The sequence below is a fragment of the Tamandua tetradactyla genome, chromosome 18 (assembly GCF_023851605.1).
Source record: "Tamandua tetradactyla isolate mTamTet1 chromosome 18, mTamTet1.pri, whole genome shotgun sequence".
Lineage (NCBI taxonomy): Eukaryota > Metazoa > Chordata > Mammalia > Pilosa > Myrmecophagidae > Tamandua > Tamandua tetradactyla.
Window position 1 is genome coordinate 46653519 of NC_135344.1, and position 25432 is coordinate 46678950.

The 25432-nt window shown below is 42.6% G+C and overlaps 1 protein-coding gene across 4 annotated transcripts in view; it reads right to left on the reverse strand.

The window, feature by feature from the left end:
• The window catches only part of FHOD3 (formin homology 2 domain containing 3), a 511807-nt gene that overhangs the window by 167850 nt on the left and 318525 nt on the right, over positions 1 to 25432 (reverse strand). For all 4 annotated transcript variants that reach the window (XM_077135588.1, XM_077135589.1, XM_077135590.1 and 1 more), the window contains exons 8-10: positions 20306 to 20400; positions 14168 to 14311; positions 2559 to 2797 (exon numbers count right to left, since the gene is read on the reverse strand). In XM_077135588.1, the coding sequence (XP_076991703.1) occupies positions 2559 to 2797; positions 14168 to 14311; positions 20306 to 20400 (478 nt within the window). The remainder of the gene's footprint in view (positions 1 to 2558; positions 2798 to 14167; positions 14312 to 20305; positions 20401 to 25432) is intronic.

Genomic DNA, 25432 nt, shown 5'->3' on the forward strand with positions numbered 1-25432 from the left:
CAACCCAGCACAAGTTACCTACCTTCTGTTTTCTCACTGTTCAAATGAGTTAAAGACACTTGCCCTGCCTGAATCCTACAGAGGACTACTGTGAAAACTGAATTCAAATGATGTAAAAGAATTGTCTGAATAAAGTGCTATATATATTTTATAGTCTTTTTCTGGCCTTTAATATATTTCTAGCTTCTTCTCAAAAGTTTTTGCATTAGCTGGGTCCCAGAGTTAGAAAACACAGTTTAAAAATTTATCCTAAATGGTGTATGCAGGCATCTTGCTACAAGTTTGCAGTAAATATGGTCACAATGTCCACACAGATTAAGGAAAATCTAGGTCAGACATGTTTCTTTGTGTCTCAAGGTCTAAAGGGAACGCAACACAATGAGGTACTTGATTCTAAGGTACTATACTGAGTTACAGATGTTGAGCAGGTGACTAAGCAATGCATGCAGGGATTGTTTCCCATTTTGCACCTCGTCACCCTTTCCTCCTATATCTCACTCCCACTTCTGCCAAAATTGCTTTATCGCTTTGGGACCACAGGGTAGAATCCCTCCAATAGGCTTCAGTTGACAATCATCAATCTACAAAATGTTATATAGTTTTACAAGCAGGAACGTGTATTTTCTCAAGTACATGCCACTAAATTTATGCTAAAGCAATAATTTAAGGAAAATGAAAAAAACAGTCTGAACGCATGTAGCACTGAGAGCAGCATTTGTGGCCTCCCTATCCAGATTCCAATGAGCCCAGCACCCAAGAACCATGAACTGCTCCAAATGGTTCCCTCCACTGTTGTCATCCTTGTCAACCTGGGAAGTCACAAGGCATTGTCATCTGAGCTCATAACACAGGGACCTGAAAAGTGTAACAACACATTTACTAGGAACAGACAGGGCAGACAGAGAACACCAGGTGCTGCTAACCAGTCCAATTCACTCTCACCCCTCAGCATCTTCAGTGATTTAAAATATAGATATTTTCAGTCCATTGTGTATGTTTTTCTCGAAGCTTTGCACATATTAACATCTCTGTGTTAACTTCTCCTACCGTCAGCTAGGAGCCACGCTAGCAGAGAGCTTCAAGTGTCCTTGGTTTGAGAACAGCCTGAGTTTGAGTTCATCGATCACAGTGCACAATTCTCACAGCAAAAGCTCTCATTCCTCAATCTGTTTAGACATGGGGGTCTTCTTTTCAATAAAATAGAACTTGCTGAACACAGAACACGCTCTAAGAAACAGAAAAATCTATAGATGGAAGGACCCTAGTGCTATGTAGGAGATGAGGGGTGTGAACAAACATAGGCCTCGGAGAGCAGCGCCTTCCCTTCTCCTTGCAGTATAGGAGTCACCCGAAGGTGACAGCTGGTTCATGCTCAACTGATTCCTGAGAACCAGACTGCTCAGGGCACTTCTCGGTGGTATTGATGATGGAAATTCCAGTTAGGAATGGAGAGGAAGGGATACATTTTGATAGCTCTCTTTCTTAAAGTCCTCCAACCTCTGAGTTTTCTTCAACAGGCAGCCAGTTGATCTAAATTTGACAGGTGGCTCTCCATGAAGGGGAAAAAAGTTTCAGTCAAGTGACGTGAGCACTGCTTCTGACTCGGCCAGCAGCAGGGAGTGAGGGGCCAGCTCTCCCATGCAGCAGTCAGTCCCTGTGGGCCTGGTTGGTATGGATTGGTCCACAGAGCTCCATCATGCCAGGGAACTGATAATGCCCATTTGGGAAAATACCAGACACTTGGACTCAGAACCCAAAGCAGCGTGGCCACCCTTTAGCTGCACCTCTGTTTTATGCAACGACTTCCCATAACAATTTCTCATGGGATTATCCTCCCATTTCTTCTATTGCTCCTCTATTTCTACTACCTTTCTCATTCCTACTTTCTCCCACTGCACCAGAAGTGAACTTCATAAGGACAAGTCCATACCTTTTCCATTTATTTATCTTCAGAGCCTTGGATGGTCCTGGCTTATAAGAGACACTCGATAAAAATGTTTGCTGAGTGACTCAATAAGTGATGGCATTAAATACAGGCAGATAGATAAACAGATAAAGATACAGGTGGAGAGATACACTGTTTATTCACACAGGTAGCATTTAACTAAAACCACCCTCAAATATGTTTTATCCACAAGCGTCAAAGACACTTTTATCTCACGTCCGTACTGGGACATACTATCTCTTTCTAGGCCAAAGATCTGTGTTTTGGACTCTCTTCATTTGATAAAGCATAGCTTTTATGAACATATATTAATTGAGGTGTTAAATAATATGAAAATACTACTTAATTTTTTATTAAAATTAATAGTGGCTGAAAAAGACTTCATGGGTTGGTAAAGTGAAGTCTGTGCATGCCCCAGTGGGGCCGTCTTGCCCAGGAGGTTCCATGGGATTTTCAGACAGCGGTTTAACGCCGGAGAAGAGGCAGGAAGCCAGCCGAGGGCCCTGCGGGACCCAGGGGTGGGGATGGCAGTGGGCACCTGTGGGGCTGGGGCCTGCCTCTCTCCCTCCTTGCTGCACCCCGTGGCCCTCCGCGCTGCCAGGTGAATGCTTACTTTTCGCTGGGGTCTCGCACTGGGCTGGGCGTGAAGCGGGGCGCCGACTGGGAGCAGGGGCTGGTGGGCGCCGACAGGGCGCTCTTGGCAGTCTGCACCGAGTGCCTGCGGCTCCGCCTGCGGTCCAGGCCCCGGGGCTCGCTGCCGCTGCCCGAACACACGCTGGCCCTCCTCCGGTCCCGGCGCCCGCTGGGGGGCGGCTCGGCCGCGTCGTCGCCATCCTCGTGCCTGAGCGCCACCTGAAAAAGCAGAGACGCCCCAGGGAAGGTCAGACGTGGCGCCCTGGCTGGCCCTCAGCACCCCCTCACGGTCCTCACAACCCCGAGTCCCGACTCGTGGCGGCTAACCGAAAGGTGCCCACCAACGTCATGAGCAGGCCTGGGAAATGTTCTGTAATGGGCCGGAGTTACCAGGAGCCCAGCAACTCTACTTCCTGGGGTCTGCATCTCTCCCTCCTCACTCTTTGCTCCAGGAGGCTGCATCCCTCAGCTGATTCCTGAGCTTGCTTCCCCACAGAGGGTGCTCAGAAGAGCACAGCAGGGATTCTGGTCAAAGGAAAGAGCCACAGGCTCCCAGAGACAGGGACCTGGCCTTCCCAGTAGACATTCTATGCTGCCTGGCTACCCGCATGCACACATGGATTGGGTCACCATCAGCAGCCTGCATATCCGAGGAACACACGCACACACAAACGATAGGAATAAACTTGATTCCTAGAAAAATATTACCTTTTAAAATTTCCTTTTAAAACTGATGTCTATTTGTACAGAAGCATAACTGGTTTGCATTCATCCACAACAGCTTTCTTGTGTCACAAGAACCAACTAGCACCATAGCCCTACGGCCCTACCTTCTCCTGAGGGATGTTTCAGTTCCCTCAGGGGTCCAGTTTGCCCACCCCTTATTCTCAGTCTATCCTGAATCCCATTACTCAGCTCTATTGCCCCATGTTAAAACTGACTCTGTTCTTTTGCATAACTACCCTCCAGCTCTCTTCTGGGAGCCAGCTCTGCTCCTTATCTAGAATGGCTCTTTCCAGCTGAGAGCTATACTTTCTGTATCTCTAGGCTTTCTTCTCCAAAACTGGACAGTTAGAAGAGGACATGTTTCAGCGCTGGCTAATTTCTGTGTGTGTGTGTGTGTGTGTGTGGATGCTGGCTGGGCCACTAGTAAACCAGGTGTGATCTACAGTAAATTACTCCAGCTTACCAAATGAGGATGATGGTGTTGCATTTTCAGGTTTGTAGTAAGGTTGAGATAAGATAACCTAAGTAAAGCACCTAGGGTAGGGTCTTCCCTATGGCTGTTACTCAATAAATAGGACTGCCTTTATCCTACCTTCAGGTAAAGTGGCCTAGAAAGCTTATAAATTCCTCCATGACCCAGAAATGACTGGACAGGCTGTCTCATAGCCCAGAAGAGCCAACAGACTCTATGACTTGGCAACCAGGGAGTCACACACTGCCAGCTCCACAAGCCGAGTTCTCTATCCTTGTGGGTGTCCTGAGTCACATCTCAGAATGGAGAAGTCATGAAAAGACCCAGATAGCTAACCATACTACATGGCATTAACATCAGCTACTGACAGAAGACCTTGCTACTACAAGATCAATCCCCTATCTCCACAGTTTGGGCAGCTATCTTCACCGCGCAAAGAGAGCCTGGCCGGGACAAGGCCAGGCTGGCCATTCATCAACTAGTTCCCAGGGTCCTATCAGCACTGGAGGCACATGGCCTCTTTAACTGGCTACCACCCACCCTTTCTACACCCCACCCCCAGTTTCCTCCAGTTTTCAGATAAGATCGATTCAATGAACTCTTTCATGTGCCATATGTATTTTACAACACACTGTCAGATATACGGACACTAATTAATTAATACAAAGACTACCTTATTCCCCCAGAATGTATTAGTCAGATACAATCTAGGAGTGTTTAAGGTAAGAATTTCTAAGAGTTCAGCCAAAGCTGTATCTACCAAATCTTCTTTGAAATTCCATTTCCAAGGAGTCTCTTCTGCAGTTATAACTACGAGAACTATGAAAGAAATTACGCATTTGGTCAATCACATTTATCATCACAACATTAACACCATAAATGGCATCCTCTAGGAATAGTTTAAAAATTATTACACACCTAACCAAGGATAGCATTTTCGAATATTTCTAGCCAGCTACTTTTTTCTCCATTTTTAGATATAAAAATTCAAGACCATTTGAACTTATTCTGACCTGAAGTATCATCGATTCTTCTTATTAAACACACATTTGGAATGATAAAGATTTTAGGGGCTAGAGTAGAGTTCAGATATTTCTAATTCCTTGTCTAACCTCAGAGGTCCAAGGATCAAATAACATTCCTCACACAGTTCCTTCCACAGAGGCAAGGCAGAGTGTGCTCAAAATGAAATACACTTTAACTGCCTTTTGCTGAGGAAGTAGAGATAATTAGAAAGTTTAAATAAAAAGAAAGATCTGGAAAATTATCAAGGCAACACCATAAAACAGAACTCAGATGGGTTTTTCCAAAGCTCAGCTCCTTTACAAAACATCTACCTCTTTCAAAAAAAGAGGAGAGTGCACAGGGGCTGAGGAGAGCACAGAACCCCAGTTGATGCAATGACAGCCTTAGCCTTGGCAGATTGGGTCAATGTAACATGAGATTTGGAGATGGTGTTTGCTAATGGTTTGGCTTGTACAATAAGAGTTCTAGAATCACCAGTGTCTGCTGATGACAAGAAGAGAGACTTCACTTGCACATAGAGGGCCATCATGGCATTTCCAAATTCTAAGCATCACAGCTCAGAGTCAACGCTAAAAGCTGGAAAACACTTGGAGCTCTTAACACAAGATTTATTTAGAATCTGTGGTGAGATCACTGTCCTTGAAGACCTTTAATCTCTCAAATAATGGAGTGGTTCATTTGCTAGACCCCCCCCTCAAATACCTTCTGGTCTTTCAACTAAATGTAGAACACTGCCAAGCTAAAACCTCAGGCGAGGAGCAAGCAGGCTCCAGGATCCAGCACTGATTGCTTTTACAATTTATCCCACCTTACTGAGAAATCATTTAGCCACAGCTTAAGGGGGTATCTATGACAATGTCTACCAGTCTTTGAGGCCACTAAATGATCAGAACATTCTTTTTAACTTTTTATTGGGGAAATTTTCAAACATAGAGGAAGTAGGGAGAAGAGTAGAAAGACTATGATGCACTCATCACACTGGCTCAACAATAATCAACTCCCAGACAATCTCGTTTCATCTATACTCCACTTCTTGCACCTGACCCCCATTTCCCAAGCCAGATTTTTTTTGAGATAAATCTCAGAGCATATAATTGCATCTTTAAATATTTCAGTTATGTATCCCTAAAATATAACTACCGTATCATTGTCCCGCTTAAAATGGTTTCTTCATATCATCAAATATCCAATAATCTGAACATTCTTGATGGCAATCAAAAGCTATTAACATTTCTTCTGAGTTTATAGTCTTATACTGCTGCTGACATCCATGACAGACAGGCGCCTTACATAACAGATAGTCTTTTTCCAAATTGCTATCCCACACCGTCTTTTTAATTTATTTCTATATAACCTGATTTAGCTTTTAGGTGAAGTGGATGTCAGCACTAGTGCCATTTCAAGGAACTACAGTGATGGCAGACTACAGCAGACTGCCACAATCCGCGCCCCATCCCCCACCCAAGAATCATACTTCCCTGTGTTCTCACCCTTATGTAGTCCCTCCTTGCAGAAGTCTAGGCTTGGTCATGTGACTAGCTTTGGCCACTGGGACACCAGCAAATATGACAAAGACAGAGACTTGAAAAGTCTACATGTTGGGACTCGTGCTTATGAAATGCTGTTACTATGTGAAGAAACATAGAACAGCTTGCTGAAGACCCCTGGGCCTAGCCACCAGCCAGCACCACCTGTCAGACCACATGACTAAGGTCCTCTTAGACCATACAGCATCAGAAGCAACTAGATAACTCCAGCCACATGAGCATCTCCCAGCTTAGTCCAGCCAAGTTTGTTGAGCCATAGAATCATGGGCAATGACAGTTATTTTAGGCTACTAACTTTTGGGGTTTTTCCTATGCAGCAATATTTAACTGATACATGTTTTTTTATCACTTTTGACAAGGATGGACCATAAAAAGTTGGCCCTTTAGCTAATCATTCCTAAAAGTAAGTTATTCCTCACCCCTAAAAATCTTCTGCTTTAATATGCCTTTCCAAATACTTGGGACCACATTTTCTGAATCAAAAGTTTGAACACATGATTTGACAGAAGATTGTTATTTTGATTTGTGAATTTATGTATTTGAAAAGTTATGTGAAACTATAAAACTTCAAATGAATCGAATTAAACATGGATTAAATCACCTTTCTTAAATGGAATTAAATCACATGAAGTTGGGTCTGTCCCCAGAAAGTCCAGGACATATGGTCTCCAGACATTCTCCACTTTTAGGAAGAATTCTAGAAATCCAACTAAGTTCTCTGCAATCACTTCAGAACATTCCGAGACTTGTGAGGAAAGTACTGTTCCTGCCTGTAGGCCTTCTTGCCACCCCTGCATATACTGAAGTTGGCTGCCCTGTCACAATAAATGTCACACTTGCAGAAGGAATTAGCTTTCAGAAAGGGAAAAAAAACCTAGGCTCTGCTTGCTATCTAAGGCATTCACTCTCATCTCCTCTTATCACCCAGGGCATCTGCCCCTTAAGGTAGGTGCTTTCTCATTAAATCATGAGCTGCATTTAATCCAGCATCTAGTAAACACTATCATAACACTCTATGGGAACTCTAAAAGAGACCTTCATTCAAGCACTTATTTAACTTCTACTCTGAGCAAACGCACTGCTCAGCTCTGGGGTCAGAGAGTAAGGCATATGATTTAGGGGGGGGCTCATGGACTGGAAGATATGTTCTGAGACCTACTGGGTCAGAGGTATGGACACAGGCAAAGCACTCTTTCAGGGGTTATAAACAAAGTGCAGCAGGACCAATCATGGGGAGCCCCTTTTACTTTGCCAAAGAAGCTTCATGGAGGAGCAACACCTACAGAAGGGAGAGTAGGAGCGTGCCAATTTGAGAATGGGAAGGAAGAACTCTCCAGACAAAGAAAAGAGAATGAGTAAAGGAAAGCTCCCCAAAGGACCTGACTTGAAGTACCAGGAGAAGCTCAGTGTGGCTGAAACTCAGCAATGGCTGGAGACAAGGCTACAGAGGCAAGAAGGCCACAGAATACATAGGGCCCCTGTACCAAGCTGAGGAGTTCAGGTTTCATCCTTCTGGCTGTGAAAAGATTCTTTAAGGAAAAAAATGATTTGCTTTCTTGAACAGAAGAATGGCATGGTCAGATTTGACCTTAAGGAGGATCACCCTGTTTCCAGTTGAAGGGTATCAGGAACAGGGAGTGCCCAGGAAAAGGCCCTGAAAGGCTACAGCCTGTGCAGGATGCCAACACCCCTGCTCCCACCATGCTCCCAGGCCACATCCTGCCCCCACCGTGCTCCCGGGCCCCATCCTGCCCCCACCGTGCTCCCGGGCCTTATCCTGCCTCCACCGTGCTCCCGGGCCCCATCCTGCCCCCACCGTGCTCCCGGGCCCCATCCTGCCCCCACCATGCTCCCGGGCCCCATCCTGCTCCCACCGTGCTCCCGGGCCCCATCCTGCCCCCACCATGCTTCCAGGCCCCATCCTGCTCCCACCGTGCTCCCGGGCCCCATCCTACCCCCACCCTGCTCCCAGGCCCCATCCTGCCCCTGCCATGCTCCCAGGCCCCATCCTGCTCCCGGGCCCCATCCACAGTCACACCACCCTTCCTTCTATTCTTCACACTGCCAAGCCAGAGCTCCTCCATTCTCTTTATATCACTTCCATATCACCTCAGAGAGGCCTTATGGGCCCCTGTGCCTCAATTTGTCACCCCCACCTCATCCTGTATCTTTTCTTCATCTAAGGTTCTCTGCTTACTCACATACTTGGCCACCGTTGGCAGGCCCATCTGAATGTGCTCCCTCCTGTCAGTGGCCTTGTCTGTCTGGCTCACCACCATGTCCTTGGGGCCCAGAACATTTGGTACCTGGCACATAGTAGGTGTTCAATAGAGTTTTGTTGAATGAACAAATTAACAGATAAACAAATGAAAGAGAAAATATTGCTATAGTCCAGGCAAGAAATGATGAGGGTCACAGCTAAGAGAATGACAATGGGAATGGAGAAGAAAGTATAGTTTTAATCAGACTTCTAAATGTAGGAGCACAAATTGAGAAAGGAAAAGGAGTTGAGGACACGTTGAAGTTTCTAACTCGGGAACTTTTCTGTTTGTAAAGATGAAGAACTGAAGATATCTGTTTTTGTCATGAGGGGTACACAAAGGGTTTATTTAGGGCTGATTGCATTTCATATGAGACTTCCAGGTGGCCATGTCAGAGAGGCAACTGGGCTCCCCCTGTATCTTCTGCGTCCTCTGCATCATTACATTCAGTTTCCTGGTGGAATCAGTTACCTGCTTACTTTCAGCTGCAATATGGAAGCTACCTGAGGGCAGGATCAGATCTTTTATTTCTGTATTTTCAACCCCAGCAGAGTATGCAACATTCACATGGTCCAGAATGAATGTCTAAGCAGGTAGAGAGAAAGGTAGGAAGAGAGGCAGCAGCCATGGGTCTTGGAAGGAAGCTCAGGGTCCAGATATCAGCTATCAGCCTTCAAGGTGGCTGAAATCACTGGAATGAATCATAGGGCCAGTGATTCAGATCAAAGGAGGAGGTCTGATAAGGTAATTCCAACACTCTGAGGGGAGACAACACAGAGGGAGGATCCAGAGTGGGGTGACGGCATGAGGAAGAGCAGACAGAGAGGGACTCTGCAGATGCCCATACTGTTGGCCACCAAGAGTAATGTACAAGAGGGATCAAGAATTATTTTATGGTGCTAGTGTAACACTGATATCCAAACTGAAAAAGATGGCATAAAGAGGCGGCCGCTGTTGCTACTACAGGCCAGTCTTATTTATGAATATTGGAGCAAAAATTTTAAATTAGTATCGAACAGAATTTCAAGAGTACACTTGAAGAAAAAAACACATCCTAATCAAGCAGATCATATTCCAGGAACACAAGGCTGGTGAAGGGAAGAAAAGTACAAGCGCACTCATGGTAGCACTTTTCGGCATGGCAACAAAACCAGAAACCACCTGATAGCCAGTAAGAGAAGTTTAAGATGAATCCATTGTGCTATATACATCAGCAGTGAAAATGAACAACATAGACTGCACCTAACAACATGCACAGGTCTCAAAAGATGTTGAGCTGAAGAGCAAACTGTAGAGGAACACAAATGATATGGTTCCATTTATAAAAAGTCCCAAAACAGGTGAAACTGAAACAGTATGTTGTTTAGGGATACAGACTAGGGAGGAAAGAGTTAAACTTGAGGTTTGTGATCTTTTCATTCATTTTTACTGGACAGATGCTTATGGGGAAAGAAAAAGGCAAGTGATCAGTTTAATCTCTTATAACTAAACCAATAACTAGGCCATCTAATAAAAATCCATGATATCTGCAGAGGGGAGTTCTTCTCTCTCTCGAATGTCCTTAGCAAGATATTCCTGGCTAAGGATTATTTATAGCAAATAAATTCCTGATTTATGGATTTATGAGCCATGACTCTCTGGACTATAAAGTGGAGATCTTTCATAACTGAGCATCCCTTCCCAAGCAAGCAGACCCACGAACCGCTCTCAGAGGCCACACTTATGGTTCTGGATCAGAGACCACATGTCCAACACATGAAGAAAGGACCTGAGGAGTCACGAGGTATGTTCTAGATCTCTTCTCACTCCATCTGAGGCTCTCTTTGATCTGTATACTTGAAATTCTTAGTACAGCTACATTCTGGACAAGATCTTGACTTGTTGAGTCTGATTTGATAATCTGATCCTCTGTGCTATCTCACAGGATAAGCTATTTTCAGGTAAAATTATAAAGAAAAGAGACTACTTTGGGGTAGTGGGATGACTTTGGAGAGGGCTAATTCAGGGCATGCTCAATTTACTGGCAGTATTCTAGTTCTTAAATCAAGCACATGGGTGTTTGCGCTATTCTTGTTCTTTAAATGATAGATATGTTATATTTGTGTATGATATTCTTGATGGTAAAATAGTAAGTACATGTAATATGACAAAAAGAAGATAGTACATATAGACTTTTGAAAAAGTCTGGTATGAATGGGAAAATGGAGATGGAAAAGCAGCTTAAGAGGCAGGTGGGCTGGAAGGAAAGTGTGCCTTGAAACAGAAAGTACTAGAAGGGCAGAACTGGTTTCCTGGAGGAGGATATCAAGGCCACTATTCAAAAGCCTCTCCCACTTATTCCCTAATGACAACATCATGTTGTTTGCAGGATATACACTACAGATTCCTCAGCGTTGATCATATAAACCCCTGGGTGCACAGTGTCCGGATTGGGAGTTCTGATCAGCGTGGAGATATTTGTACTGCCAAAGGTCCATCTTCTATTTCCATGTAACCCAGCTCTCTCTAGGTCTCTTTCTTCTCCATTTAGTAATCTTGCTCTAGGACATCTTACCTTTAAAAGTCATGAAAACAGATCCCTCCACTACTCAGAGGCTTCCCAATGCCGTGGGTTAACAATAATAAAAACAAAAGCAAATAATTGGATACCTGAGCAGATAACTGGGTAGCTGAGGCTTGGCTAGAAGAGAAGATGCCCAGAGCAGAGGCACAAAGGTCTAGGCAGTTATGGGAAGCCTTAAGCTAGGACAGAAGATATCTCTGGTTCAATTTCCTCTGATTTCTCCCAAGATCATATAGAGATAACTCCATTCAACTTGTAGCTTATCAAAACACTATTACCTCATTAGGAAGAGTTAGTAGCATGCCAATCTCTCCACTTCTGCCTGATAAAAATCATTTTGGAACCACTTGGCCTAGAAATATTTCCCCTAGGACTCTAGCCTAAGGAAATAGCCAGAGGTGTGTGCAAAAATTTATGAACAAAGATGTTGTCATGAAAACATATATAATTTCTGATCTAAATCTGAAACAACAGGAGATTGGTTATTTGATTATGGCACAAACATATAGCAAAATATTATCCTAATAAAATTAAGTTCCTGAGGATTTAATGACAAGAGAAAAATGGTTCTAATGTGTTTACTGATAAAAACTCAGTACACAACACTGTATGTAGACTATTACCTCCCTAGTTAAAAACATGCCTCCATGTATACAAAAGAGGTCAGAAAAAAATAGACCAAAATGTTAAACACGGTTAATAATAAAATCATTGGTGATTTTTTTCTCTTATACTTTTTGGTATTTTTTGAAATTTTTTCAATGAGTAGGTATTTTTATAACCGGAAGAAGGAAAAACTTTAAAAATATGTCACTATGAATAACAGTGATTGATTAGGTCATAAGTAGAATGATAGAATCCACAGAAAGTGAGACTATGTCTGCAAAGTACATATCTGGTAAGAGTCTAATATCCAGAATATATAAAGAAAGTTTACAACTCAACAACAAAAAAGTAAAATCCCAATCAAAAAATGGGCAAAGTATCCAAATACACATTTCTCCAAAGAAGACATACAAATGGTCACTAAACACATGAAAAGATATCCCACATCAGTAGTCATCATATCCACTAGGATAGCTATAATAAAAATATATATACCATAAAAAAAGTTGATGAGGATACAGAGAAATTGGAAGCCTCATCTGTTAGTGATGAGAATATAAAATGGCACAATTGCTTTGGAAAGCAATCTGGCAGTTCCTCTAAAATTTAAACAGAGAGTTATCATATGATCCAGCAATTCCATTCCTAGATATATACCCAAGAGAATAGAAAACAAAAATCAACGCAAAAACTTGTACACAAATGTTCATAACAGCATTATTCAGGATAGTCAAAAGGCGGAAACAATAAAAATGTGTGTCAACAGTGAAGAGATGAACAAAATATGTATAGCCATGCAATGGAATATTAGCCAGCAAAATGAATAAAGTAGTACAGGCTACAACATGGATGAGCCTTAAAAACATGCTAAGTGAATGACTTTTTCTGTTAAAGTAACACTGGTAGCTACCCAAGAGAAAACACGTGTCTCCAGATTCTATCCTCGGTCATGGAAAGAAACCGGGATGATTAAGGAGCACACTTACAAAATGTGTGTAATGCCCTAATCTTTCCCTAAAACCCAGGTAACATTCACCAGATAAGTAACATTAATGTGGGGCATTTGTCCTACAGTTAACTCACAGGAAACAGTTTGAACTCAAGTCAATAGGCTGTGAAGCCATGACATATAATCCAAAGCAGGACCAGTTGCATGCTCAGAAAGGTCCCGAGTTTGGTTTAATGCTCTGCTGCTGCCATCCTGAAATTTTTATTTGTTTTATCTTTGAATTTGTGTTTCATAAGTGAAGTCTGATTAGACAATGGAGCATGAGTGAGTGGAGGGAGATACGTATAAGATGCATGTCTGCCATTCCTTGCCACCTGGGAGCACAGAATTCTGGTTGAACCACATTCATGGTTCAGTAAGTATAAGAAAGTGTGTTGTATCTATGATTGATAAGCAGGAATCTAACAGTGGCAAGAGGCAATGCGTGCCATAGAACCAGAACTTGCTGTGAATACAGAGAGAAGGCAACCCAAAGAACCCTATTATATCCTTTCTCACCCATATTAATTTCCCGTATTAGCCAACATTTATGCTGAAAATGACAACAGAGAAGAAAAGGAAAAAAATAGTTCCTTTTCCTTTCAGCCTTTCCTTACTCATCAGTAAACTGAAGGTAAAAAGCATTAGTAGATTATGCACATATCAAGAACTGGAGTTAGTTTCTTGAAATGTTTCTAGTATTCTGGTAAGACTGAAATAATGTGTAGGAGCAACAAAAGATGAATTGTGTAATTCTGGTGATTCTACATATAAATTAAATACTTTTTATTTGCATTGTAGCTGGTATTCCACAACATAAAAAAGAACAGTAAAATTCATACTAGTAATTTTAAATTTTAATTTTTATTCACTTACGACATTAAATAGCAAATAAAAAGCAACATTTAATAAGTTGAGACTGCAGAAGAAAGTAAAAGACGTTTAGCACCTTGAACAGCACTTTCCCTGCTTTCATCAGCAAAGGACTTGCATTATTAATTTTGTACTGGACCCTACAAGTTATGCAGGCACCCTGCCTGAAGGTCCCCAGCCTCCAGCAGATGTAAGAAACTCACGTGGTCTCTCTCACTGAGTAAAGGTGCTGCTGACGACACCCACGTCCTTTAAAATAAAATCGTTAACGAGTTTCACCTAGACCAGTAATTCTCCAACTTAAATGTGGATCACTTAAAAAGCCAGAGGGCTGATTACAACACGGATGGCTGGGTCCACACCCAGAGTTTCTGATTCAGTAAGCCGGGTGGGGCGTGAGAGCTTCTATTTCTAACAAGTTTCCCAGATGATGCCAAAGCTTCTAAACCTCGCTCAGAACCGCTGGTCCGCGCTTACCCCCTGAACTTTGCAGAAGCCGTATGCATCAAAAAGGCATGCTCAGTTACCTCATAAATGTTAAATTGCTCCACTAAGTCCAGGTCAGTCCCTTTCTTGTTCAAGTGCCTCTGCGACACGGCGGCAATGCCCAGCTCCTCCAGGCAGTCCACCACGTCATAGAAGGTGTCTTGGTCTGGTAATCCTGACAGTGTCTGAAAGGAGAGAAGAACCAGACTCAGGCACGTTTTAGGGGGCTCTCTCAGGATCACAAGGCATCTTCCCCATGGTAGTCAGGGGCCACCATTATAACAATATGGGACAAAACAAGGCAGAGGACAAATTCATTTCGCTGAAGACTTCTTCAGTGTGGCAGGCAGCAGGAACCCCAAGACACTCGCCCCTGCTATGTATATATTATACACCCTCCTCCCCTCGAATGTGGGCAAGGCACTCTGTGGGTGGGATGTCACGCCTGTGATTAGGTTATGTTATATGGTAACGGTGGAGGGATTTTGCAGGTGAAATTAAGATCAAAGTCACTAGTCATCCTGGGCGGTGACATAATCCAGTGAGCCCTTTAAAAGAGGACATGGGTCTTCCTTCCCTACGAAAAAGCAGAAAAGAAAGTCTCCTGCTGGACTTGAGTTCTACAGCTGCAAGGATATGAATTCTGCCAACAACCACGTAAGTGTGGAGAGGAAAGTGGACCCTGAGCCTCAGCTGGGATCACAGCCCCAGCCGACACCATCAGTGCCGCCTTGTGAGACCCTGAGCAGAGGAACCAGCTACACTGAGACTGGAGTGCCAACCCAGAGAAACTGGGAGGTGGCAAATGGGTTGTTTTAAGCTGCTAAATTTATTGTAATTTGTTACCAGACAATAGAAAACTAATGTACTTTGTGATTCCAAACTCCTGTTAAAAATCCATATAACCATAGCTGCTATTAGGACGAATCAAGTATTCAATGTCATCTCAATTCAGTAGGTCCCCCTTTGCTCTATGAAATTTATGAGAACCGGAGAAATCTCAAAGCAGTAACCAAGAGACTGAAAGAGAAGCCAAGAAAGAAAAAGAGATCACTTCTCTTCAAAGTCTCCCTCTCTTAAAAGGAAGAAGAGATCTTGGAGCAGCCCCTGCATAGCGCTAGACTCCAGGCCAGAACACTTACGGTGATTTAGCCAAAGTCCCTGGGGCAGGAAGGGATTTGCCCAAGGTAGGGATAAAGCCCTGGGCTCAGAGCTGCTGCCCCAGTCTTCGCTCCTCACAACCCCACGTTTTCTACACAAATCGTTCTGTCTGGAATTTCAGATACAGGTCTTTACTTCCCGCTTGCTTCAGTACCTTTGCATTTCTAAGAATACTATATACCCTTCAAAATAGTTCTAAATATGGTGGCTTGCCTTGGAGGAAATAAGATCAACACTTTCATAAGGATCATTTCACAGCACCAACCTCACTTTTGCTCCGGTTTGGGGGCTATTAATACTGGAAATAAAGCCTCTCTTCATACCCCAAGTATTGGCTTTTTCCTTCCTACATTGAGCAAAGAGAATACAACTCACTGCTGTTGACATAAACTGATAAAAATAACAGTGATGTGGGAGCTTAATTAATTGGGGTTCCCAATAAGGACAGGGAAGAGGAGGTTGGGAATCCATCAGAAGCTGTCCTAAGGTGCTGGTGGTAGGTGGCTGGGAATGGAAGCCCATGTCACAGTCTGCAGGCCACTCCCAGACAGTGACAGTCACCTGAGCTGCCCCTTCTTCCAACACTAGTTGAAGAACTATGTATCCAAACAATCCTGCCATCAAAACAATTTTATCCTCTGGTTTTAGTGAACTCTAGAACTTGTTAAAAGATGAGGAGAGGGAAATGGTTATACAAGGTCCAGGCAGAGCTAACCATTGGAGAGGACTTAGCTGGCTGCTGACTCTGCAGAAAGCACAGTGTGAGGAAAGCAGTCGAGTTGGCATTTAGTGTTAGAATTTCAACCTTCTGATCAGCATGGGGGCCAGGATGTGGCTCACAGAGAGGCCTCTGGCAGACTTCTCATCTCCAGAGTCCCCTCCTTTCTTTCCCTTTCTCCCTGCTGGGACTCAACAGAGTTGCTTTCATTCAGAAGTTTCCAGGGGGTGACATTCCTAGCCCTCATCTCTATTGCCTCAGCAAGCCCAACCATAATCCAAGGGGGCGGGGGTGAGAGGATCACTATTAAATAATTAAACAGTTAGGTCTACTGAACTGAAATAGACCCAGGGAACCCTTGCTGGATAATTGGCCTAGATATGAGGGTATTAAGAAGTCATCTGTCATTTCCATGAGGAAAAAAAAAATCAGGCTTGAGCTATGTGGTTGCAGGGGAGGTGGTTTTCTGCCACCAGTTTAAACTGAACAAATACAGTGTCTTTCTCCCACACAGGGAGAGGACGACACATCCTAGAAATACACATTCGTCTATCTTCAGCTGATATTATCCACCAAGCCCAGCAAATTTCCACATTCCCATCTCTCCTTAGGCCCTGTCCCTTCCAATTCACCCCGCCACCCCTACTGCTAAACTGCCTGCTCCTGGCAAAGATGGCAGCTACTCCAGAAAACCTGTGAAGCAAATGTCTATTGAAGTCCTTTCGTCCTCACATGCAGGAGTGCAGCTGCCTGTCACCTGGTACCCCCCTCCTCCCACTCGCAGACTTTGTCTCAACAGGGCTGAACCCAAATAAGTCTTTCCAGGCATTTCTCCGAGGGGAAACTCTCTGTCCTAAGTGACGCTGTATTTTTCCCTTCCTGGGTTTTCACTGATACTATCAAATCTTTCTGGTACTGTAAAACCAGCGTGGCAAAAGCCTGCATGCAAACATTCACAGGAGAATCTTTGTGAAAGCCAAAAGCTGTAAACCCCCAGATCGCCTTCAAAGGGCAAATGGATAAACCAATAGTGGTGAAGCAATACGGTTGGGTAGAGGAGTGGAAAGGAGAGAAGGACTCACGGCAGCCTCCCAGCTGGATCTCCAAGGCACCATGCTGAGTGACAGGCCTCCGTCTCAAAGGGCAACACACTATACGACTCTCATTTGACATTCTCCATAAGACAAAACCAGAGTGAGAGAGAACAGACCAGTGGTTGCCAGGAGTTATGGGTGCAGGAAAGGTTGGTCACTATAAAAGGGAAACACCAGGGAGATTTGGGGGGAGATGGTACATCCTGTATCCTGATCGCAGAGTCTACTCTTTGCTATACGTGCACTAAAACTCACAACTACCTACCAAAAGAAAAAAATCAATTTTACTAAATAATTAAAAAGTGATAAAATTAAATGTAAAAGCAAAGGCAAACACTCTGCATAAATCCCATCCATGCCAATCCCCCAGCCCAGGGCTCCCTGGGGCTCTCTCTGCCTGGGCAGAACACTCTAAGCCAGCACCACCATAACCCCTCTTTTACTCATCTCCCCCACTCCCTGTCCGGCAAGGTGATTGACAACGAAGCTCCCAGAGATGCGGGACTCCTGCTGAGAGTTCAGGTCGATCAAAGCAGGGCGTTATGTAATGTCACCTTGGAGGGTGAGAAAATGGTCAATTTCTGATGTTCACTCAGATCTTCTAATGCAATGGGGGTGGGGCTGGGTCTGAATCTCTGGAACCACTTTAAAAGAAAGGGTAGACTTGTCTCAGAGCCTTAGGTTAGAGTTTGCTTGTCATAAAAATGCCACTCCTTTTTTCTTGGAACTCCATGTTATTAGACCATCTTTAATTTTGTTGCAAGCAAAAGTTAGAAACCACCTGACTTGAAATATAATTTCCTAGGTTGCAGAGTATGAATTCTTTCCGGGCCCATATTGAAATGTCAATTTGTATTTTATTTGGCATTTATCATCTCATTTGTTTCTTGTGGGGCCATAAGCACTACTAAATTCAACCAAACCAAAACGAAAGCAGTGTGGGTGCCAGAAGTCTGTTGACCTTTTCAAGCAAAGGATCACACTTGGAGCAACATCCTCACAGAGCTTCCTGGGGTCTCCTGGTCCAGAATGAACAGAATGAGACAGACTGCCAGGAGAGAGAGAGAAGGCGAGGAATTCCTACCCATGAAATGCCACCTGACGCCAAGCCACGGACTGCAAGGCAGCAGAGTGGCCCCGCCATGCCCGTGCTGCGATGCTCGGAACAGCCAGGTGGCCTCTGGAGATAAAATCTTACACAGGATGACGCTGCACAAGAGTGGGAATTCCATTTTTGCTGAATTCAAGGTTTTTCTAACACAATGTCAGTGACTGAAAATGACAGGCAATAGATGACCTGAATCTTTACTGGATGTGGGAAAGAGGTAAGGGTCTGGAAGTTATGCTTCTAAACCAGATATAAATGTAAAAGGAATTTTTTACATTAGATTTTTACGGGTACTAATAACTTAATGAAAATCTCTAAGTCAAAAAAAAAAGTGGAAGACAATTGCTTGAAAGTACATGGTAAAAATAAACTCAGAGATAGATTTCAAGAGAAAAGCAGAATTCTTTGGACAACCCTCCAGAAAAGGTGTGCTCATTTCCCACCAGGAATGTAGGGAGGGTTTCCATTCCTCACTGACAAATGGTGTTTCGTTAAAAAGCAATCATCACGTTCTAGAATTAATTACGGTGAGGAATGTGCAAGTATATGATGACACTGTGAGCCACTGAGCGTGCACTCTGCAGGGACTGGAAGGTGTGCAAATACATCACAGTAAAGCTGCATTAAAAAACAAAGAGCAATCACTGCCAAGGGGACCAGGGAAAATTGCCTGGCTGTTTCACTGTGTATTTCTCTTATTCTAAGTGAAATTCATGCCCTCTGTTTAACTAAATCTATTTAGGATAGTATTATTTTTTGCTCTATTTTTTGCCAACAATTTTCCAGTCTGTCATTTTTGTATTACAAATAATTTTACATAAATACTTAAGCTGCCACTTTATTTGGAATCTTTTTCATTTTTTTTTTTAATTAAAATAAACTTCACCTCTTGTTTCTTCACATTTTTATATGGTATACTACATTTAACTCTTTATCTGGGATTTATTTTGATATATGGTCAAAATATGCTTTTGTTTATTTCCATTTAGCAAAACTTTCCAAAGCTAATCCATCCCCATTGATTATAGGCATGGCGTAAGAGGCTATTCTGTCCCCTGAGCTCCTCTGCTCCAGCATCCATCCGCTGATGAATGAGCCAGGGCCACACTGTTTTAAACCTTAGGGTCTGCAGAACCTTTTTTTTTTTTTTTTCCCCACATAGGCACACACCAGGAATCGAACCCGGGTCTCTGGCATGGCAGGCGAGCACTCTGCCTGCTGAGCCACCATGGCCTGCCCTGAGTAACATTTTAATGTCTCATACGAGAAGATACTCCTCATAATTGTGTTGTGTTCTATTTGTCCCCCAGTTCATCTGGGGGATTTCCCCAGTTATATTTCAAAGAGACATCCTGGGGCTCTTCTGAAGAACCAGCCTCACTATCATTGTTCCCATCAGCTGCACCCAGCAGCCTGGAGAGGTCACAGGAAGGTCTCTGATGTGGCTGATGAGGGACCTGGGGACAGGGAAAGAAAGGAGGCGACCCCTAAATACTGAGGAGGAGGGGACTAGGCACTGGGATGAGGGAACTGCAGCGCCGGGACTGGTCCCATCCCAGGTCAATGTGTGACCCACTGCCACAGAGCAGCCCCTCTGGGGACGGGCGCTCAGGGCTGCTGCTGGCTGGCGAGGCGGAGACAGGAAAGAGCGTGGTGGGAGAAGCTGGGGCCCAGAAGTGCAGCTGCCATCATAAAAGACGAGCACCTGGTCCCACCTGGGGAAGTCTGCTCTCACCCCAGCAGTCAACCGTCAATTCACAAGACATGGACAAGAGCTTTTGCATTTCTCCCCAACTTGTGAGATTTCCTTAGAGTAAAACTTGCTACTAATATTCTTAAGGGAAATGTGTTTAAGGGGGCATCTTGACAGTAAAAATAGTCATGACATTCTCCCCGTCACCTATCTGGTATTATTAGGAAAGACTGAAGCACAGAAAGCTTGCCGACTCCCCAGGCGTCCACAGGCAGAGGCAGACCCACCTGGGGCATACCAGGGTTCGGTCCGTGAAGCAGCAGCGGCAGTGCCCATACCACCATGGGGCCCGCAGGGTGTGGCTCTTATGCAGATGACAAATTTTCACTCTACACATCAACCAACCTTGTTCACTAAGGTCATCGTGTAAATCAGCAGCTCTGTGTCGACCCCATCTTTTTCCTCCAGTATTTCCATGATATTTGTCCAGGGTTTGACTCCTAGGAGGAAAGCAAAAATCATTACAGACAGCAATATTTTTTAAAAATTAGTTTTTTTTATATTATTCATCAAATGTCAAGTTAAATGGTAGAACCATAGTTAACTCTTTTAAAAACAGAATCTTATTGTAAAGAATTTGATTAATTCAAATAAAAAACATTTGTAAATAAAACCATTATGCTACTAATCAAGAGATGACTATCAACGTTTTTGTATATTTTCAGTGCTTATTTCTTTTGAAAATTTGAATATATAACATATACAATATTTTTTGCTACCTATCATTTTATTGTAAACCTTTGTTACCTAGTCCCAAGAGCATACTTTTAGTGCATTCTATTTTAATTTAGAAAATATATTCTTTCTTTCTTTCTTTTTTTATCTTTTAACTTTAACAGGGCACAGTAAGCTTCTTCTGCTTGCTCATTTACTGGAAGGTTAGACATTCCAATCAAATGTATACATCTTATTGGTCCAAAAGTTACCATCTACCAAAACAATTAAGACAAATGTTAAAAAGATTAACTTTTACATAAATACACAGAGGCATTCTCTAAAAATATATTGCTAAAAGTTCTAAGATGCATTCTTAGGGGATTGGCTATTTGGGGTGATCATAGTGTTTTATACATCAAAGGATAGTAAGAGTACTGAAGTTGGGAACATAAGAAAGGAAAAGAAAAACCTAGGTTAGTAATGGACTTATTGCACAAGTAGTCTAAAATTTCTCTAGTATGGCCCACAGGAAGTTCATTCCCCATACAAAAAATAAATATTTCCACTTCAATCTGATTTTCAGGTAAAAGAAATACCCTTCCTCCACTTGACTAGATTTGCCAGCATTTCTTTTTAAGAATCTTAGCTTCTTTTCAGAAGCTTCCCTAAGTCATGAATTAGATTGTTGACAAGAATAGCAAGGGACTCTTTTCACTGAACTCAGAGCTTTTTCAATGTGCACATTAGGGAGAACCAAAAACATTGAAAAAAGAAAGAAAGATCTCTGAGTACAATAGCAATTGTCAGACTCTCATGTTAAAGTGAAGCAAAAGAAATGCTCAGTAGGAAAGCAAATTCTAGCTTGGTGAATATTATTGCTTAAACTAATCCTCATCCAATAAAAGATGTTGGACTTGGCAAAGTTCTTATACAATTTTTTGGCTAACAGATACTCTTTTTTTTTTTTTTGGCATGAGCAAGCCCTAGGAATTGAACCCAGGTCTCCAGCATGGCAGGTGAGAATTCTGCCACTGAGCCACTGTTACACCACCCTCACTTTTTAAGCTTCTATTTAAGTATCTTTCTATGAAGGATTATTTTATTCTTCTTTCATATCCATTGAAAATACTGGGAATCTAATCTTCTAGTAATCATCATGACCATTTAGTAATTATCATTTCTTAATTTCTAATTTTCATGGAATGCTTCATTTTATTCAAATCCAAAAAGGCAGGATTTTACAGAGGTCCAGAGTGACAGCTTTTTGTTTTATTGTTGCTTGTTTTTCAAATTAGAGAGGTTGAAGATTTACAGAAAAGTCATGTAAAAAATACATTACCATATACACTTCTATCGTTGACACTCATGCATTAGCTTGGTACATTTGTTACAACTGATGAAAGAATATTAAAATATTACTGTTAACTACAGTCCATAGTTTACATTAGATGTATTTCTCATATACCACCCTATTACTAACACTTTGAATAGTGTCATATATTTGTCATAATTCATAAAACAACATTCTCATATTTGTACTGTTAACCACAGTCCATCTTCCACAACAAAGTTTACTGTGTTATACAGTCCCATATTTTATCTTCTAATTTCCCTTCTAGTAACATACATGACCCCAAACTTCCCTTCAATCACATTCACAACATACTTCAACGCTATTCACAAAACTCACAATAATGTGTTATCACCACTATCCATTTCCAAACATTTACAATCAACCTAAATAGAAATTCTGCATAAACTGAACAGCAGCTCCCCTTTAACATGTCCTTACTCAACTCTCAATACAGGTTATTCTAGGTTGTCTCACCCAGAGTTCATTGGATCTCTGAGACTCCCAATTCCGAAGCTTGATACTATCCCCAGGGTAGACTTGAACACGCTTTTAATAAAGAATGTTTCATAATAGGCACCGCTATACAACATAATCCTTGTCGTCTTAAAAATGTACTCTTCAGCTGAAGATGTCTATCTACTTCGTCGAAAGTGTTCCTCTATGTTGAATATGTAAGTTTTAAAAATCCTCTCAGGTTCAACTTTTTCAGCCTTATGTTTCACTCTGCACATGAAGAAAACTCTTAATAAGTGTTCTCTGTATATTCATCTCAGCCTATGCACTGATCTTCTACAAGGAAAGCAATGGACATGATAGTGAAATGTCTACTGAGCATTCCAAGAACAGAAGTACATTAGGCACAAACACTGTTGAAGCATCTGCTAAGTACAAGGAACTGGTCTAGGGGAGGCTGCTCTCAAGAGGTTTAGAATTTTAATGGAGTAGTTAGGTGTACACATAAGAGCACATGTCAGCACAGAGGAAGTGACTCAGAAGAGGCAAAATCCCACCAGTTAGTGAGGGAGGTCACCTGCAGTGGAGGTGGCTTAGGGGGGCTTGGTATAAGAGGTAACTCCTGAATGGTGTTCAGCAGGAAAAGGCTCATGAACTGTTATCCCCAGGCTCCAGGAGAAGGCAGGAAAATGCTTCACCTTCCAGATCACCAAGCCATGGGCACATCCAAAAGGTGATGTGACCCTCTCACACTTTTTCCTATGACTAAGATAAATATTTGAAGTGAAATGAAGCATTGGCTTCTCCTTGCCTGGGAGCTCTTCCCTGCTTTTTCTACAAGGATCTCAAAAGTATTGCTTATTTTTCTTGGCAAAATTAAATTTTGAAATAACCTAAGACCAGTGGTTTCCAAATGCATGTCTTTGAAAAACTTATGCCATAACCACTTATAGCTTTGAGAACAGAAGTTTCCCAAGGGCAGATATGATATCTGTTTTGTCTCTGGGCTTTTATAAAGCATATCATATAGTAGATGTTCAGTAAAATGTCTGCTGAATAACTGATTGGGGAACTCTGAGAAGGCATGAGGAGGGTTTAGTCGGAGCAGTTTTAAAAGAGTCAGTGAGGTAGATACCACAATAAGTAAAGGAATGCCGACAAGAAAATTAAAAAGGAAAAAATAGGCATCTACTATGCAATGTGAAAGATACAGCTACAGTTAAACGTAGAAATCCATAGCCTCTCCAAGCAACTGAACAGAAAGCCTGTCCTGCTGACCAAGCTGCCCACCCAGTTAGAACTGGTCAATCTTCTTTAACCCTCTTTAAACATGGTAGCATGCCCCCTAGTCTGTTGACTGCTTTATTTTTTGATATTTGAAGTCAAAACCACAGTGGAACTGTTTTATTTTCTTTCTTTCTTTTTTTTTTTATGCTGTGTGGTGAAGTCACATTGCATTCTTTTTCCATGTGAATATCCCATTATTGCAGCACTGTTTGATTTTTTTTTTTTTTCCTTTTTGGAGTACATGGACTGGGAGTTGAACCTGGGTTCCCCACGTGGCAGGCAAGAATTCTACCACTGAACTACCCGTGCAAGCCAAGAACTGTTTTTTGAACTCGAGCAAAGTTGTGGTCTATGCCCTCAAGAGAATTCATCGGTCTGGTAAGTCTTGGGTCTCACTGTCGTGATGCCGTTCAAGAGCTCTGAGAGCCTCTGCTTGTGTTTATAACAGGTACGATGTATATCATCTACACTCGGCACCAAACTTCTACATAAATCACGTGTTTTAGTGGACCACCTTCATATGAATAAAAGGAAGGCTCTATGATCAACAGGCCAAGCCCTTGATCTTGAGGTTTACTCTTGGGAAGTTTCTGTATGCAGCAGAGAAGCTTAGTCTACCTAAAGGCATGCCTAAGAGTCACCTCCGAAGGACCTCTTCTCTTGCTCAGATGTGGCCTCTCTCTAAATCCACCTCTGCAGGTGAAATCATTGCCCTCCCCCCCATGTGGGACATGACATCCAGGGGTGAAAATCTCCCTGGAGGTGTGGGAAATGGCTCCCAGGGATGAGTCTTGCCCTGGCACCATGAGATCAACAATGCCAATCTAACCAAAAGGGGGAGAAAAAGTATAACCAGTGAAATAGTGGCTGAGAGAGTTCAAATAGAGTTGAGAGGCTACTCTGGAGGACACTCTTACACAAGCTTCAGTTAGACATTGCTACCTATCATAACTTGCCAAACCCCAACCAGGACCATTCCAGCCAATCCTAAAGAACACCTCGAGCAATGTGTAAAGATCCTACAAAGGTTCCATGCACTAAGATAACCTTCCACAAACCTACAGCCTCTGGATGGGTCTCTGGACCAGGCAAGTCCTAAAACCTAGAGGGCCCAGCCTATCCAGAACATCAGCTAGTTCCATCTCCCTACCCCGCACTATTGACAGCCCCATCCAATGTGAAAAAGTTAGAATGGCCATAGCCCAAATATCCCTAAAGAGTGGGACAGAAAGATCAAAGGTGATGGTGAAGTTATACAGAGAAGGGAGGGTTTAACAAATGAGCATGACTGCTGAATCATTAAATTGGTATTTCTTTTAGTCTCCAGTATCTTAGAGCAGTTAGAAGTAAAAACCTAAAATTGTGGAACTGTAACCCATACCAAACTCTCAAATCTGCCCTACAACTAACTGTTGTGCTATGTTTTGAAATTTATTACCTTTTTTGTATATATGTTATTTTTCAAAAAAAAAAAGTCAATTGGAATGATAAAAAAAATATCTATTCCTTCTAGCCTCCTATGTTCTGAAGCAGTTAGAAGGAAAAACCTGAGATGATGGTATGATAGCCCATGACAAACGTTGGGATCTGTTCTATTTGTTGAAGAGTTCTTTGAAAACTATTGCTTTTTCCTTTCTGTCCTTTGTATATATTTATATTATACAATAAAAAAGTTAGGGGGAAAAAAAAGGAAGGCTGTGTCAGGAAGAAACACTTAAGCT